The 13,510-nt window shown below is 35.7% G+C and overlaps 1 protein-coding gene across 2 annotated transcripts in view; it reads right to left on the bottom strand.

Annotated features, from left to right (window-relative positions):
* Rnf17 (ring finger protein 17) overlaps positions 1-13,510 on the bottom strand; it is a 162,751-nt gene that overhangs the window by 35,219 nt on the left and 114,022 nt on the right. For both annotated transcript variants that reach the window (XM_063232467.1, XM_063232466.1), the window contains 3 exons: positions 3,506-3,733; positions 2,687-2,837; positions 2,429-2,547 (listed from right to left, as the gene is read on the bottom strand). In XM_063232467.1, coding sequence (XP_063088537.1) covers positions 2,429-2,547; positions 2,687-2,837; positions 3,506-3,733 — 498 coding nt within the window. The remainder of the gene's footprint in view (positions 1-2,428; positions 2,548-2,686; positions 2,838-3,505; positions 3,734-13,510) is intronic.

Here is a 13,510-nt window from a genome sequence, read left to right as displayed (position 1 = left end):
TCCAAGATATAAATATTCTGAAGAGCAAAATAAAAAAGAAATAACAGGAAACTGGGAAACAGATCTTTTGAAAATGTAAAGGGATCTGGAGGGGGCAGTAAAAGAATTAATATGTGTTATATACAACCAATTCTCCATGATGAGTATAATCATTAAAAGGCACAAATCTATTAAATTTTTTTTTGTTTTTTGATTTTAATTTTTATCGGTACCAGGGATCGAACTCACGACCGCCTGCTTGCAAGATAGTGGCTTATGCCACTGACCTAAATCCCTAGCCCCACACAAATCTATTAATTAAAAAGAGAGAACTTGGCTAATTTATAAAGTTACTGAAATTTTCTAAACATATACAAAAGCCACATTATAAGATCTATCTTTCTGTTTTCACTATTATCAATAAATGACTAATTTTATTTCATCTGTACCCCCAAATATCCATTTTTATTTCTACTTTTTGAAGTAAGACCCAGGTATCACATTGTATCAGTTGCTTCCCCATTTCTGGACATAATATGCAGTGCCCACAAATTAACACTTGAAGTTTACCCCGAGAGTAACATGGGCAGTGCACTTGTTTACACCGCTATCCCAAGCACTGCTTGAGCAGATGTCATGTCAACCAGTCAAATCTTGTACTGAGTAAATTCGATAAAATTGTTTTTACGTTTCCCAGTCTGTTATCTTATAGAATTAATGAAGGAAAATGCCTTTTGGTCACCATGCAAGTTAAATAATTGGACTGGCAAATGGCTAACGATGAAGAAATTTAATGTAGCTCATGGTATCAGCAGATGAATCATTTCATCTGCAGTTTCCAAGGTTTGTTTGGATTTAGAGGACATTTCCATGGTATAAGACATGCTCCTCTGTCTCCTACATTCTTCATAGTTAGCTCTATCAGACTCAAATAGAGTTTTCAAGTGCAGATGATTGATTTTCATCAACAGAAAATTCCAGAATATGAGATGAAAAGTCAGTTCAAGGCATGTACCAGCAATCCATGCACTTATTCATTACTTGCTTTTGTATTTTTTGTATTTTAGTCTACATATTTAACATTCTTAGTTTTTGCAGTGATATCATGTCTTTTCAAACTTTTAATAATCTTACTTCTGAATTTTCCAATTCTGTGTTAGATTCTTTCATAGCATCTATTATTTCCTAAATTTCTTTTAGTTCATTCTGAAATGTCAGATTACAGTTTCAATGTCCTGTCATATTCTTTTGGTGTATTTTCATTGCCTCCTGGGACACTGAATGGTTTCTTCCCTTTTTCCTCATAATAGTTTGTATAGGATGTAAGCCAAATCCTTTCTTTTGCTGTTTTTTTTTTTGGGGGGGGGATACCAGGGATCATGACCTTGCGTTTGCTAGGCAGGATTTATGCCACTGAGCTAAATCCCTGGCCCTCTCTTTTGTGGTTTTAACTAAAAGAAATTTCCTATGTTTTTAGGAGGAAAGAATAGATCATAACTGTTCTTCTAGCTTAATGTCTCTAGACATTCTTATGCTTTTTCCAAAAGTGAAAGAAAACATGACATTACATGGTAAAGTCTTATCCCTCTGTTATTTCCTTATATTTCTATTTGAATCTTGAATATTCTTATTCATCTTGCTCAAGTTGAACTCCAATCTGGCAGTTTTTTCTTGGTGTGTGTGTATGTGTGTGCATGTATGCAGGCATGCATGTGTGTGATTACTTTGAAGAAGCTATATGCTAAAAATAAAAGCCTTCAGGACCATGGAACCATGACACATCATGGTCCCACGTGGATCTGTGAACTACATCCTGTATCACTCCATCTTCTGATTAGCCTGCAAGCTCCAGTGAGATACCACAGCTGATTCCTATTCCTCAGAGCTGTCAGACCTTTAGTCAGCCTTCCCATCCTTTCCCCCTAAATGTTGAGTCCTGCTTGATAGTGTGTACCAACTGTTGAATTCTGGAGTCACATATCCTACTACCAATTTTTCTTGCAGATGTTGAATGTACAGTCTTTAGTTTTATTAGGCAAGCTGTGCTATTTAAATAGTGGGATTTTAGGAGATTAAAAGTACATTTGCTATTTTCCTAGAATCCTCTAAAATTCACTATCTGATAATTTTTATACTTTACCTTCCCATGTAATTCTACACTTATGAGATATACTTTATTTCTGATTTTACTCCTCAGTTATTAGTACTTGACCATTTGAATTTTACCTTGGTACCTTTCATACCCATTATCTGTACTCCTTAATGCCACTAAATTTATGTGCTCCAAGTATTTATTTTTGTTTCTTTTTAAAACCTTGAATTAACAAGACTAATGAAAATTTTGGAACATGTTATCAAAATTCAAACTGACAATAACTCACCTAAAAAGAAAAATATTTAAAATCAACATTTGATAAGGAGAAAACTAATTCACTCATCTAAAAACTACCTTATATCAACAAGGGAGCATTCCACAGATAATCTTCCAATTGTCTTCAGATTTTCTTGAAGTTTTCTTAGACAGTTTACATTCACTACTAGTTCAACACCTACGTCATACAGCAAGACCTATGGAAACAATAATTTAAGTCTATGGAAAGACAAAAATTCAAAAATGCTTTTGGAACCTGAAAAGCGTAATAAAAATAAACACAGAAAAAAAATTCCAAGTTAATTAACTTTCATGATGACATGCTAACTGCCTTACCTCTACCAATGTGTCTGTAACCACTCTGGTGATCTGGCCTCTTTGCCACTGATGTTTATCTGGGATCTTAACAGCACAGTGCATATCATTTTCCCATTTAACAGGTTTCCATTCTGAATTTTCATAAGCTGCTATCATCTTTTCTTCTAAACTATATAAGGATAAGAAAGTTCAGCTGTAACATGTTTTCTACTGCCCCCATCCTCATTCCACTGCAGTCCAAGTGGACATCACGCTTCTCCTTGAATGTGGCAAGCATATCTGCACTGCAGGCCTTTGACGTAGCTCTTCACTCTGTTGGAGATCAACCTACCTATGGAGCTTACTCCCTCTCATCTTTTCAGGGATCGTTTCAAATGCCACTGTCTCTGTACGTTCGTGAAAATTATTTACCTTTTCAAATTCTGTATTTTTCTCAATCACCATTATCACTGCAAGCTAAGTTTTATGTATAATCACTCCTTTTACCCAAATTTAAGTTCTATGACAACCAAGGTTTGACTAGTGTTAGCCACAACATCTAAATATAAGCTGTCATGGAGTAGACAATCAATAACAACTTGCTAAACAAATTTTTATATAGTGAAAGTAACCAACAGAAACACTATTTTTAGTCTTTTAAATAAGGGCTATTTAGATGGAATAATTTTGCTACTTTCACAATTCTGTTTATGGGGCTGGGGAAATAGTGTGGTGGCACAGTGCATGCCTGGCAAGCACAAGGTTGTGAGTTTGATTCTTGGTGCCAAAAAAAAAAATCTGTTTATGACTTCTATATCTTTGAAAGAAAGTATATCACGTTTTCTTTATATATTATACCTCTTAAGTAAGTTTTCTGTTAATAACCACTGCACATAAATCTTCTGAGGAGATATGACATTACATATATGCACAGGCAGTTCCTTGTTATAAAGAAATTGGAAATTCTCATTAGGTAGAGATTTTATAGATACAGGATTTAAGTTGTTTACTTCATGTGAAATAATTTCTTCTGGAGAAGGATCCCATATTTCAACATACTTTTTAGAATTATCTTTGGGGATATATCTGAAACAAATAAAAACAAAAATTAGCAAAACATCTGGAGGGATTAAAAGTAACAAGAAGCAAAATGCAATCTCTTCAGGACCTGATACTAAGACACCTGCAAAACAACTTAATGAAGACAAAAATAATATACATATCTGGGAAGTAGGAGGCAGCTTTATCTATTAATTTCTTTTTATTCCTTTATCTTCCTTTTTCTCCTTGTCATCTTCCTTTATTTTTCAAGTTTTACTTCTTTCATTTTTGCCTTCAACACTTCCATCATCACCAGTATTACTAGTAAACTTTAAAAATCTTTATTTACTTGACTCTGCTAATATTGTTGAATTGTGTTCTATCACTAATGATGGTATTATTTGTTGCACTAAGTAGATATTTACTGTATGTTGATAGTTGGTTTGTCACTGGGTCTATGTAATTACAAATCTTTTTCCTATTGTTAAGAGTAAGGTATGGTGGCAACTTATAGTGGTTTTCACCTTAGGTCAATATTCAGTTTGTCTTTGACTCTCTTATTGTTGCTGGTTTTGTTACTACTGCCAGTGGCAACATAGTTGTTGTAATCGGTTTTTACTATATGCAGATATCTGATTGGTCTTTGTGTCATCAACACAAAGGTTAATTAATAAGGTTAATTTCCAGAGAACTCAATGTAGGCTCAATTACATTGCTGCTTTTGCTTCTCAAATTAAAAAAAGATTTTCAGATCTTTGGACAGAGCCAAAGGCCTAACCCAGTGATGGTGGAATTTTTAGAGACAAGTGCCCGAACTACAACTCCCAACCCACTTTATGGCAAAGTGCCAACACTGCAATTAAGCTTGAATATTGAGGTTTAATTCACAAAAACCCACACATTAACATCTTTGTTTTAAAAGAACAACACACATGCCACCTTTGGCCTTTAGGTAGCCATACCCAGAGTGCATCAATAGAAAGCAGACACTAACTAAAGATATTTCCACACTAGCAATGAAGTCTGTCTACTCTTATAAAATGTCTACCCTCAGAATATGCGAATGCACATGCATGCATGTGTGCACACACATACACAACAGAAACATGAGAACACAAGGCAACAAAATGCCTCCTCAAACTCTCAACTCCACCAAAGCTCATCTATGGGGAACTGATGGGGAAGAAATGAAAACCAAAACAATTGAATAACATGAAATGATGAAAGAGGAGACAACAGATCAACAAGATGAGTTTAAAGATGATGTAACTAGACATATAATGAACTTAATCAGTGAATTTAAAGACTAATCAAAATCTAGGCAAGCTAAACAAAATGACACAAACTATGAATGTCTAGTTCACTTGTTAGCTGTGCACCCATTTTTATTAGTACATGTTTGCAGTACAAAATGATTACATTCATCATGGGGAGTTGATTCATGGACATAACACAACTTACTTCTTTTTACATCCTTTTACATTCTTTTTTACATCCCTTAACCCTCACTTCATACCTTGGTCTCCTCTACTTTTGCAAAAAATCTAACTCCCTGTTTCCTATTATCCATCTTTTATTTTGCTTCGTATTTATATTTTGGGTTTCTCATTAAGAGAAGCCATGCAATATTTTAAGCTTGTCTTGAATTTTACTTAACATCATGGTCTCAAGGCACATACATTTTCCTACAAATGACTCAAGATTATCTTTAATGACTCAAGTTTATCCTTCCTTATGGCAGAGCAGCACTCCATTGTGTATACATACCACATTTTCTTTATCCATTCATCTGCTGATGGTCATTACAGACCGTATATAGTCCAAGAGTTAGGTATCATGAATTTTACTGCATGTGTAAGTGCTTGGGGTTACTTCTGTGTCTTCTGTTCTGTTTGCTGATTCACATAGCTATTTTTGTACTATTTATGCTTTTAAAAAAATTATCATACCTTTGAAATCTGAGACTTGATATCTGAGACTGCCTCTTGCTTTGCTCTTGCTAACCAGGATTGCTTTTCTTATTCTGGGGCTCATCAGGTTCCATATGAATTTCAGGATTGCTTTCTCTGTGAGTAAAAAGCTGTTGCTGTGGTTTGAGTGCTTAATGTCTCCCAAAGTTCCATTTTTTAGAAAGCCTGATCCCAAAGGTTGCACTGTTGGGAGGTGCCGTGGACATTTAGAAGTGGGGCCTTATGGGAGATGGATTAAATGTATTTTGCATGAGATGGACATGAGTCTTTTGGGTCCCAGAGGATGTTACGGTTTAGATCTAAAATGTCACACCCATATTCTCATGGATGTGGTAGCTGAGTGGATTCTGGGGGTATATACTCATCTCAGGACTCATCCATTCATGAGCTCAATTGCTGAATGGGCTGTTAGGAGATGAGAACAAGCTGGAGATGGGCCACTTGGGGGCATGATCCAAAAAAGTATATATTCTTATGCCTGACTCCTCTCCTCGTTGCTTTCAAACTGCCATGAGTTGAGCCCTTTTTCCTCTGCCAGGCCCCTGTGTCATCCTGTTTCTGCCTTGGAGCCACCCATCTGTGGACTGAAACCATGAGCCAGAATAAACTTCTCCTCCTTCAAGTTATAGGTGTCAGGCATTTTGTCCCAGTGACAAGGAAAGTGACCCACTGCTTTTTGTTTTTATACTCTTTGAGGTAGAGAGTTGGGTTGTTTGCGATCTTTCTTTGTGATGCAGGTATATCACAATACATTTTCCTTGTTTTAACTTTTAAGCTTGAGTATATAGTATTTCCATTTTTATTTGTCTTGGAGCTTTTTAAAATTTACCTTTTGATTTCTCCTTTGACCCACTGGTATTAAAAATGTCTTATTATTAATAAAAAATACAGACAACTCTCTACTACCTTTCATAGGAAGTTCTTTTTTATAGGAAGTTATCGATCTTTAATAACTTTGTAACAATCTAACTTATTCAGTAGTTTCTCTATGTTTCAAACTATACTATAAAGAGTATAGAACAATTATTCTCATAAAATTATATTTTGAGAAGGCAAACATCATAAAACATCATTTGGCTGTTTTCTTCTAAAGTTAAAGCTATACTTACTTCACTTATAAAACCAGCAATTATACTCTCACATACTTACTGTTCATAGTAGCTTTATTCATGAAACTGCCCCAAACTGATAATAATAACCTAAACATTAACATTAATAATTAGTGAATGATTTAAACTGTGTCACATCTATATAGAATACTATAATAGAGAGAAACAGACCACTGGTGTATGCAACAACATAGAGACTAAAGTGTTATGGCAAAATGAAAGAAGCTAGATACAAAGGGCAAGATATTATATTATTGCTTATATAAAGTTCTTTTTATAAAGAATAAAAACCACATCAGTAGTTTCTAGGCCTTGGAGAAGAAACGGACTGATTAGAAAAGGGACAAAGGCACTACGTGGAATAGTGCAAATATTCTGTATTTTGACTGTGATGACACATGACTATGTTTTAACATACAGAAGAGTCTACTATATCAAATCATTTATCTGTGCACATAAAAAGAATTTTTACTATATGTTTCAAGTCATACTACAAAGAATATATAGCAACCATTGTTGTTATAAATTATTTTGTTGTTATGTTATTTGCTATAAATTACATTTATATAGAAAAACGGCCCAACATAGCTTAAATGTTTACTCTCATTTCTTTCTTCCCTCAAGATTTTTAGTGTAAACATGGCCAGGTCATTTTTTATTGTACTTCTAGCTTCACCTGTGTCAAGGTCAGAGTGGGGGCTAGACTAAAGAAGAGTATTGTAAGAGGCATCACTAGAAGCCACTGGTAGATGTCACTGTTACTCTAGCTTAAGATGACAGCCATTGTGTATGGGTGCTATCCAAATAGGAGTTTTTAGATATGTTCTTTTGCATCCATTCCCATTGTACAAGTCTTTACTGTGGAAGAATTCTTTGTTGTTAGGAGCCATTGAAACTGGAAGTTGAACACATGTGCAGGGCTGCTGCATGGCTGGGCAACACAAGATTGCAGCTGAGGACACCCGGCTCTAACTCCAATTAACTAAATAAAGACTGTAGTTGCAGGCATTTCCCTCCTGTACTGAAATGTAACATGGAGATCATCTCATAAGATAGTTCTCCTAAATTAGACACAATCTGTTATTTGGCAAAGTCTATTCAATTTTCTGTATTTTCCACTTTAAACCCTTCCTTGTGAATACTAAATAAATACAGGCTGCCCAGTGACATTCCTTATTTTAGCCAAGAGAACCCCCTAACTCTGTAGAGGGTTTTGATCTTCCTGGAGGCAAAATATCATATCGCTTATTTCATTTATTTTAAGCCTTCATTGTACACTTGTATGGTTATTTATTTATAGCAAATAACATAACAACAACAAAATAATTTATAATAACAATGATTGTTATATATTCTTTGAAGTATGACTTGAAACATGTAGTAAGCCTACATTGTACATTGGGGATCTAAGCCAGGTCCTCCGTACTTTATCGTGACCTTCATTGTCTTCCATCTATCCATCGACTCTGCTCTTTTGTTTCTCAGCTCACCTTTGGCACAGGCCAGTGGCTAGCAGTTAAGAGCACAAGGGCTTAAACTTGATTTTTTAAAATAAGTATCCACTTAGAGAGGCTGGGGATGCATGCAGCTCATTGGTAGAGTACTTGTTTAGAATGTGTGAGGCCCTGGGTTTGATCCCCAGCATTAAACTAACAAAAAATTTATCACTTGAACCTAGAAAATTCCTGTTTCTTTAAAAGGGAATGTGGGCACCACTCCCCGAGCCCAGCTAGTTTGGGACCCTTGCTAGGCCAGGACAGGGAATTTCACAGCTGCCTGTTGCACTGGACCAGCTTGGCAGGTCTTCTACTGGCCTGCACAGGTCTCGATGCTCTCTGCCTGGCTTGGTGGACTCTGGAGTTCTGGGCCTGTGAGCTCCATCCATTCCAGAGCCTGGGCAGCCTGGGGTAAGTGTCCCGGCACCATCCCCCGAGCCCAGCTAGTTTGGGACCCTTGCGTGGCCTGGACAGGGAAATTCGTGGCTTCCTGTTGCACTGGACCAGCTCGTGTGTGTGTGTGTGTGTGTGTGTGTGTGTGTGTGTGTGTGTGTCTTGATCTGGCCTGCCCCACCCCAGTGAACCTTTCTCAATCCGGGGGACTTGGCGGCCAGAGTCCCAGGAGCTGAGGGCAGAGAAGAGAATTTCCAACAAGCCCTGGGGAAGCCTTAGAATAACAACTGAAACACAGAAATATAGAAAATGACAAAATGAAAGACCAAATTGCAATCTCAAACTTCCAGCCCATCCCAACAAACCTTAGGAACTATGTACATAGAAGAAAATATATGCGATACACCTGAAATATTGGACATAATAGCAACCGAAATAAAGAAGCAACTCTGGGAAGCTTTAAAGGAATTCAAACTAGAAATAATCTCCCAGGTAAAAGAAGAAATGATAAAAGAAATGAAAGAGATGCTGAACATATCTAAAGAAGACACAGTTAAAAAATTGGGAGGAACTAAACAAAAAGGTAGAATTCCTGGATGAACAATATAAGAAACAAACAGAATATATAAAGCAGATGCAAAGAGATATACAGGAAACCAAAAATTCCACTGATAGCTGTAAAAACTGCCTCAATGAAAGTGAAGACAGAATTTCAGACCTCAAAGACAAGACTGCAGCTAGTGAACAGGAAACGAAAGATCGTTTAAAAATAACAAGAAATCAGGAAATAACAATTCCACAGCTTCAAGATGATGCAACGAAAAACAACACAAGATTGATAGGGATAAATGAAAAAGAAGGGGACAACATAAAGGATATCAACAGGATATTTAGAGAAGTAATAGCTGAAAATTTCCCAAACATGAGATTGGAAACATATCAGGATCGGTGAAGCATACAGAACTCCAAATAGCCATAACCAAAATAAAACTACACCCAGACACATAATAATCACCATCCCAGAAATCCAACACAACAATAGAATATTAAAAGCTGTCAGAGAGGAAAAAACAGATCACTTATAAAGGAAAACCTATCAGAATCACAGCAAACTTCTCAACACAAACAATAAAGTCAAGAAGAGCATGGAGTGAAGTATTTTAGATCCTAAAGGAAAATGATTTCCAACCCAGGCTGATGTACCCTGCAAAACTGTCCTTCAAAATGGTTAGAGAAGTAAAATACTTCCATTACAAAGAACAGCTGAAGAACTTCATGAACACCAAGCCAACCCTGCAAAGAATACTGAAAAAGAGTTTAGATACACTTAGGAAAAAACCACTGAGCAAAGCAGACAATTAAACAGAACAGAAAGATAGAGATGCAACAGCAGAAAGATAACATGTCAACAATAAACCAACATATAACAGTTATAACCATTAATGTAAATGGTCTCAATGCACCAATTAAAAGAAACCAACTGGTAGAATGGAGCAAGAAACAAAATCCAATAATATACTATCTACAAGAAACCCATCTAACCCAAAAGGATACTCACAGACTGAAAGTCAAAGGATGGAAAACAATACTTCATGCAACAGGAACCCAAAAGAAAACAGGAACCCAAAAGAAACAGGAACCCAAAAGAAAAGGAACAATATTTCATGTACCAGGAACCCAAAAGAAAAGACTGAAAGTCAAAGGATAGAAAACAATATCCCATGCAACAGGAACCCAAAAGAAAACAGGAACCCAAAAGAAAGCTGTTTGCAGACAATGTGAACTTCAAACCAGTAATGATCAGAAGAGATAAAGAAGCTTTTCACATACTGGTTAGGGGAAAACTTCAAGAAGAAGAGATAAAAATCTTAAATAAATATGCACCAAATTCCAGAGCACCCAATTATATAAAACAAGTATTAACAGAAATGAAAAAACAAATTAGCAGTAACACAATTATAACAGGAGACCTTAACACACCACTGACACCAAGGAACAGATCAACCAGACAGAAAATCAGCAAAGAAATAACAGAACTGAATCACACCTGTGAACAAATGGACTTGATAGACATATACAGAGTGTTCCATCCAACAACATCAGAATACACATTCTTCTCAGCAGTACATGGGTCATTCTCAAAAACAGACCATATATTAGCTCACAGAACATACTTAAATAAATGCAAGAGTTGAAATTATCCCTTGCATGGTATCAGATCATAGTGCCATAAAATTAGAAATTAATAATAAAAGATACTGCAAAAATCCCACAAACACATGGAAACTGAATAACACACTCTTGAGTAATCAGTGAGTCACAGGGGAAATTAAAGAAGAAATTAAACAATACCTACAAGCAAACGAAAACACAAATTCAATTTACCAGAATCTGTGGGATGCAATGAAAGCTGTCCTCAGAGGATAATTTATTGCATTCAGATCCCATATCAGGAAAAAAGAATGAATAAAAATAAATAATCTGACGTTACACCTAAAACATTTAGAAAAAGAAGAGCAAGTCAAGCCCAAAGCCAAAACAAGAGAGAGGAAATTATAAAAACCAGAGCAGAAATTAATGCAATAGAGACTAAGAAAACAATCCAAAGAATCAATGAATCAAAGAGTTGGTTCTTTGAAAGAATAAATAAAATTGATAAGGCCTTAGCCAACCTTATTAAAAAAGAGAAGAAAAAGCTCAAATGCATGCAATAAGGAATGAAAAAGGCAAAATCACTACAGACTGCAGAAATACAGAAGATCATCAACACCTATTTCAAAAACCAAACCTCTTTGATAACACAGAAGAAACAGACAGATTCCTAGAAACATATGAAGTACCAAAGCTAGGTCAAGAAGATGTAAAACTGCTGAATAACCCAATTTCTATTAATAAAATTGAAAATGTAATTAAGTCCTTACCTACAAAGAAGAGCCCAGGCCCAGACGGGCAGAATTCTACAAGAAGTACAAAGAAGACTTAATGCCGATACTCCTCAAACTCTTCAATGAAATTGAAAGGGAAGCAATCCTTCCTAAGTTATTCCTGGGATCAAATATTACTCTAGTACCAAAACCTGAGAAAGACCCAAATAAGAAAGAAAACTACAGGTCAATCTCCTTAATGACTCTGTAGATTCAAAAATCATCAATAAAATATTGGCAAATAGGGATGCAGCAAATCATCAAGAAGATTATACACCATGACCAAGTGGGATTCATCTCAGGCATGCAGGGATAGTTCAACATGCGTAAATCAATAAATGCAATCCACCATATCAATAAAACCAAAAGTAAGAATTACATGATCATTTCTATAGATGCAGAAAAAACTTTTGATAAAGTCCAACGTTCATTTATGATAAGAACCTTACAGAAAATTGGAATACAGGGTCTTTACCTCAATACAATAAAGGCCATCTATGACACACCAACAGCCAGTATCATACTAAATGGCCAAAAATTGAAGGCTTTTACTTTAAAATCAGGCACAAGACAAGGATGTCCCTTATCACTGCTATTTAATATAGTACTGGAAATACTAGTCAGAGGAATGAGACAAGAGAGAGAAATAAAAGGGGTAAAGATAGGAAAAGAAGAAGTTAAATTATCATTATTTGCATGACATGATACTCTACATAGAAGACTCCCAAAACTCCATTGAAAGACTCCTAGATATAATAAATAAATTCAGCAATGTGGCTGGATACAAACTCAATACTCAAAAATGAATAGCATTCCCAAACGCTAACAACATCACTGACAGAGAAATAAGAGAAGCCATACCCTTCACACTAGCAACCAAAAAAAATGAAATATTTAGGAATTACTGTCATGAAAGATGTGAAAGACCTATATAGGGAAAATTATAATACATTGAAAAAAGAAATTTAAGAGGATCTCAGAAAGTGGAAAGACATCCCTTGTTCATGGATAGGAAGAATAAATATTGTGAACTTTGCATTCTCCCAAAACTGATATACAGATTCAATGCAATCCCAATAAAAATACCATCAACATACCTCATAGATCTAGAGATATCACTCCTAAAACTCATCTGGAGTGAGAAGAGACCTAGAATAGCAAAGACAGTTCTAAGCAGCAAAGGCAAGGCAGGAGGCATCACAATCCCTGACTTGAAGTTATACTACAAAGCAACTGTAGTAAAATCAACATGATACTGGAATCAACACAGAGCCAAAGATCAGTGGAATAGATTAGAAGATACAACCACGACTACAAATACACTCAACCACCTTATCTTTGATAAAGGGGCCAAACAGGTTCACTGGAAGAACGACAGTCTGTTTAATAAATGGTGTTGGAAAAACTGGCTCTCCATATGCCGAAAACTAAAACTAGACCCATGCCTATCACCATGTACTAAAATAAAATCTAAATGGATCAAAGATATAAATATTAAAACAGAAACACTAAATCTATTGGAAGACAAATTGGGTAAAACCTTGAAGACATAGGGGTAGGTAGAGAATTCATGAACAGGACTCAAACTGCACGGGAAATACTTCCCAGAATCAACAACTGGGATCACCTCTTATTAAAAATTTTCTGCATGTCAAAAGAAACCTCCAGCATAGTGAAAAGAAAACCCACAAACTGGGAAAAAAAATCTTAGTGAACTGTCCCTCAGACAAAGGACTTCTGTCTAAAACATATAAAGAACTAAAAAAAATCAGACCCCCCAAAATTCAAAGATCCAATGCAAAAATGGTCATCTGAGATGAATACACAATACTCAGATGAAGAAATATAAATGGCAAATAAATACATGAAAAAATGTTCATCATTACTCATTGGAGAAATGCAAATTAAAACCACACTGAGATTGCCTTTC

The sequence above is a fragment of the Cavia porcellus genome, unplaced genomic scaffold (assembly GCF_034190915.1).
Source record: "Cavia porcellus strain 051 isolate PalLab524CR breed Dunkin Hartley unplaced genomic scaffold, mCavPor4.1 scaffold_21, whole genome shotgun sequence".
Classification (NCBI taxonomy): Eukaryota; Metazoa; Chordata; class Mammalia; order Rodentia; family Caviidae; genus Cavia; species Cavia porcellus.
Note: the sequence above shows the minus strand (reverse complement) of the source record. Positions and strands in the feature narration are given on the sequence as shown.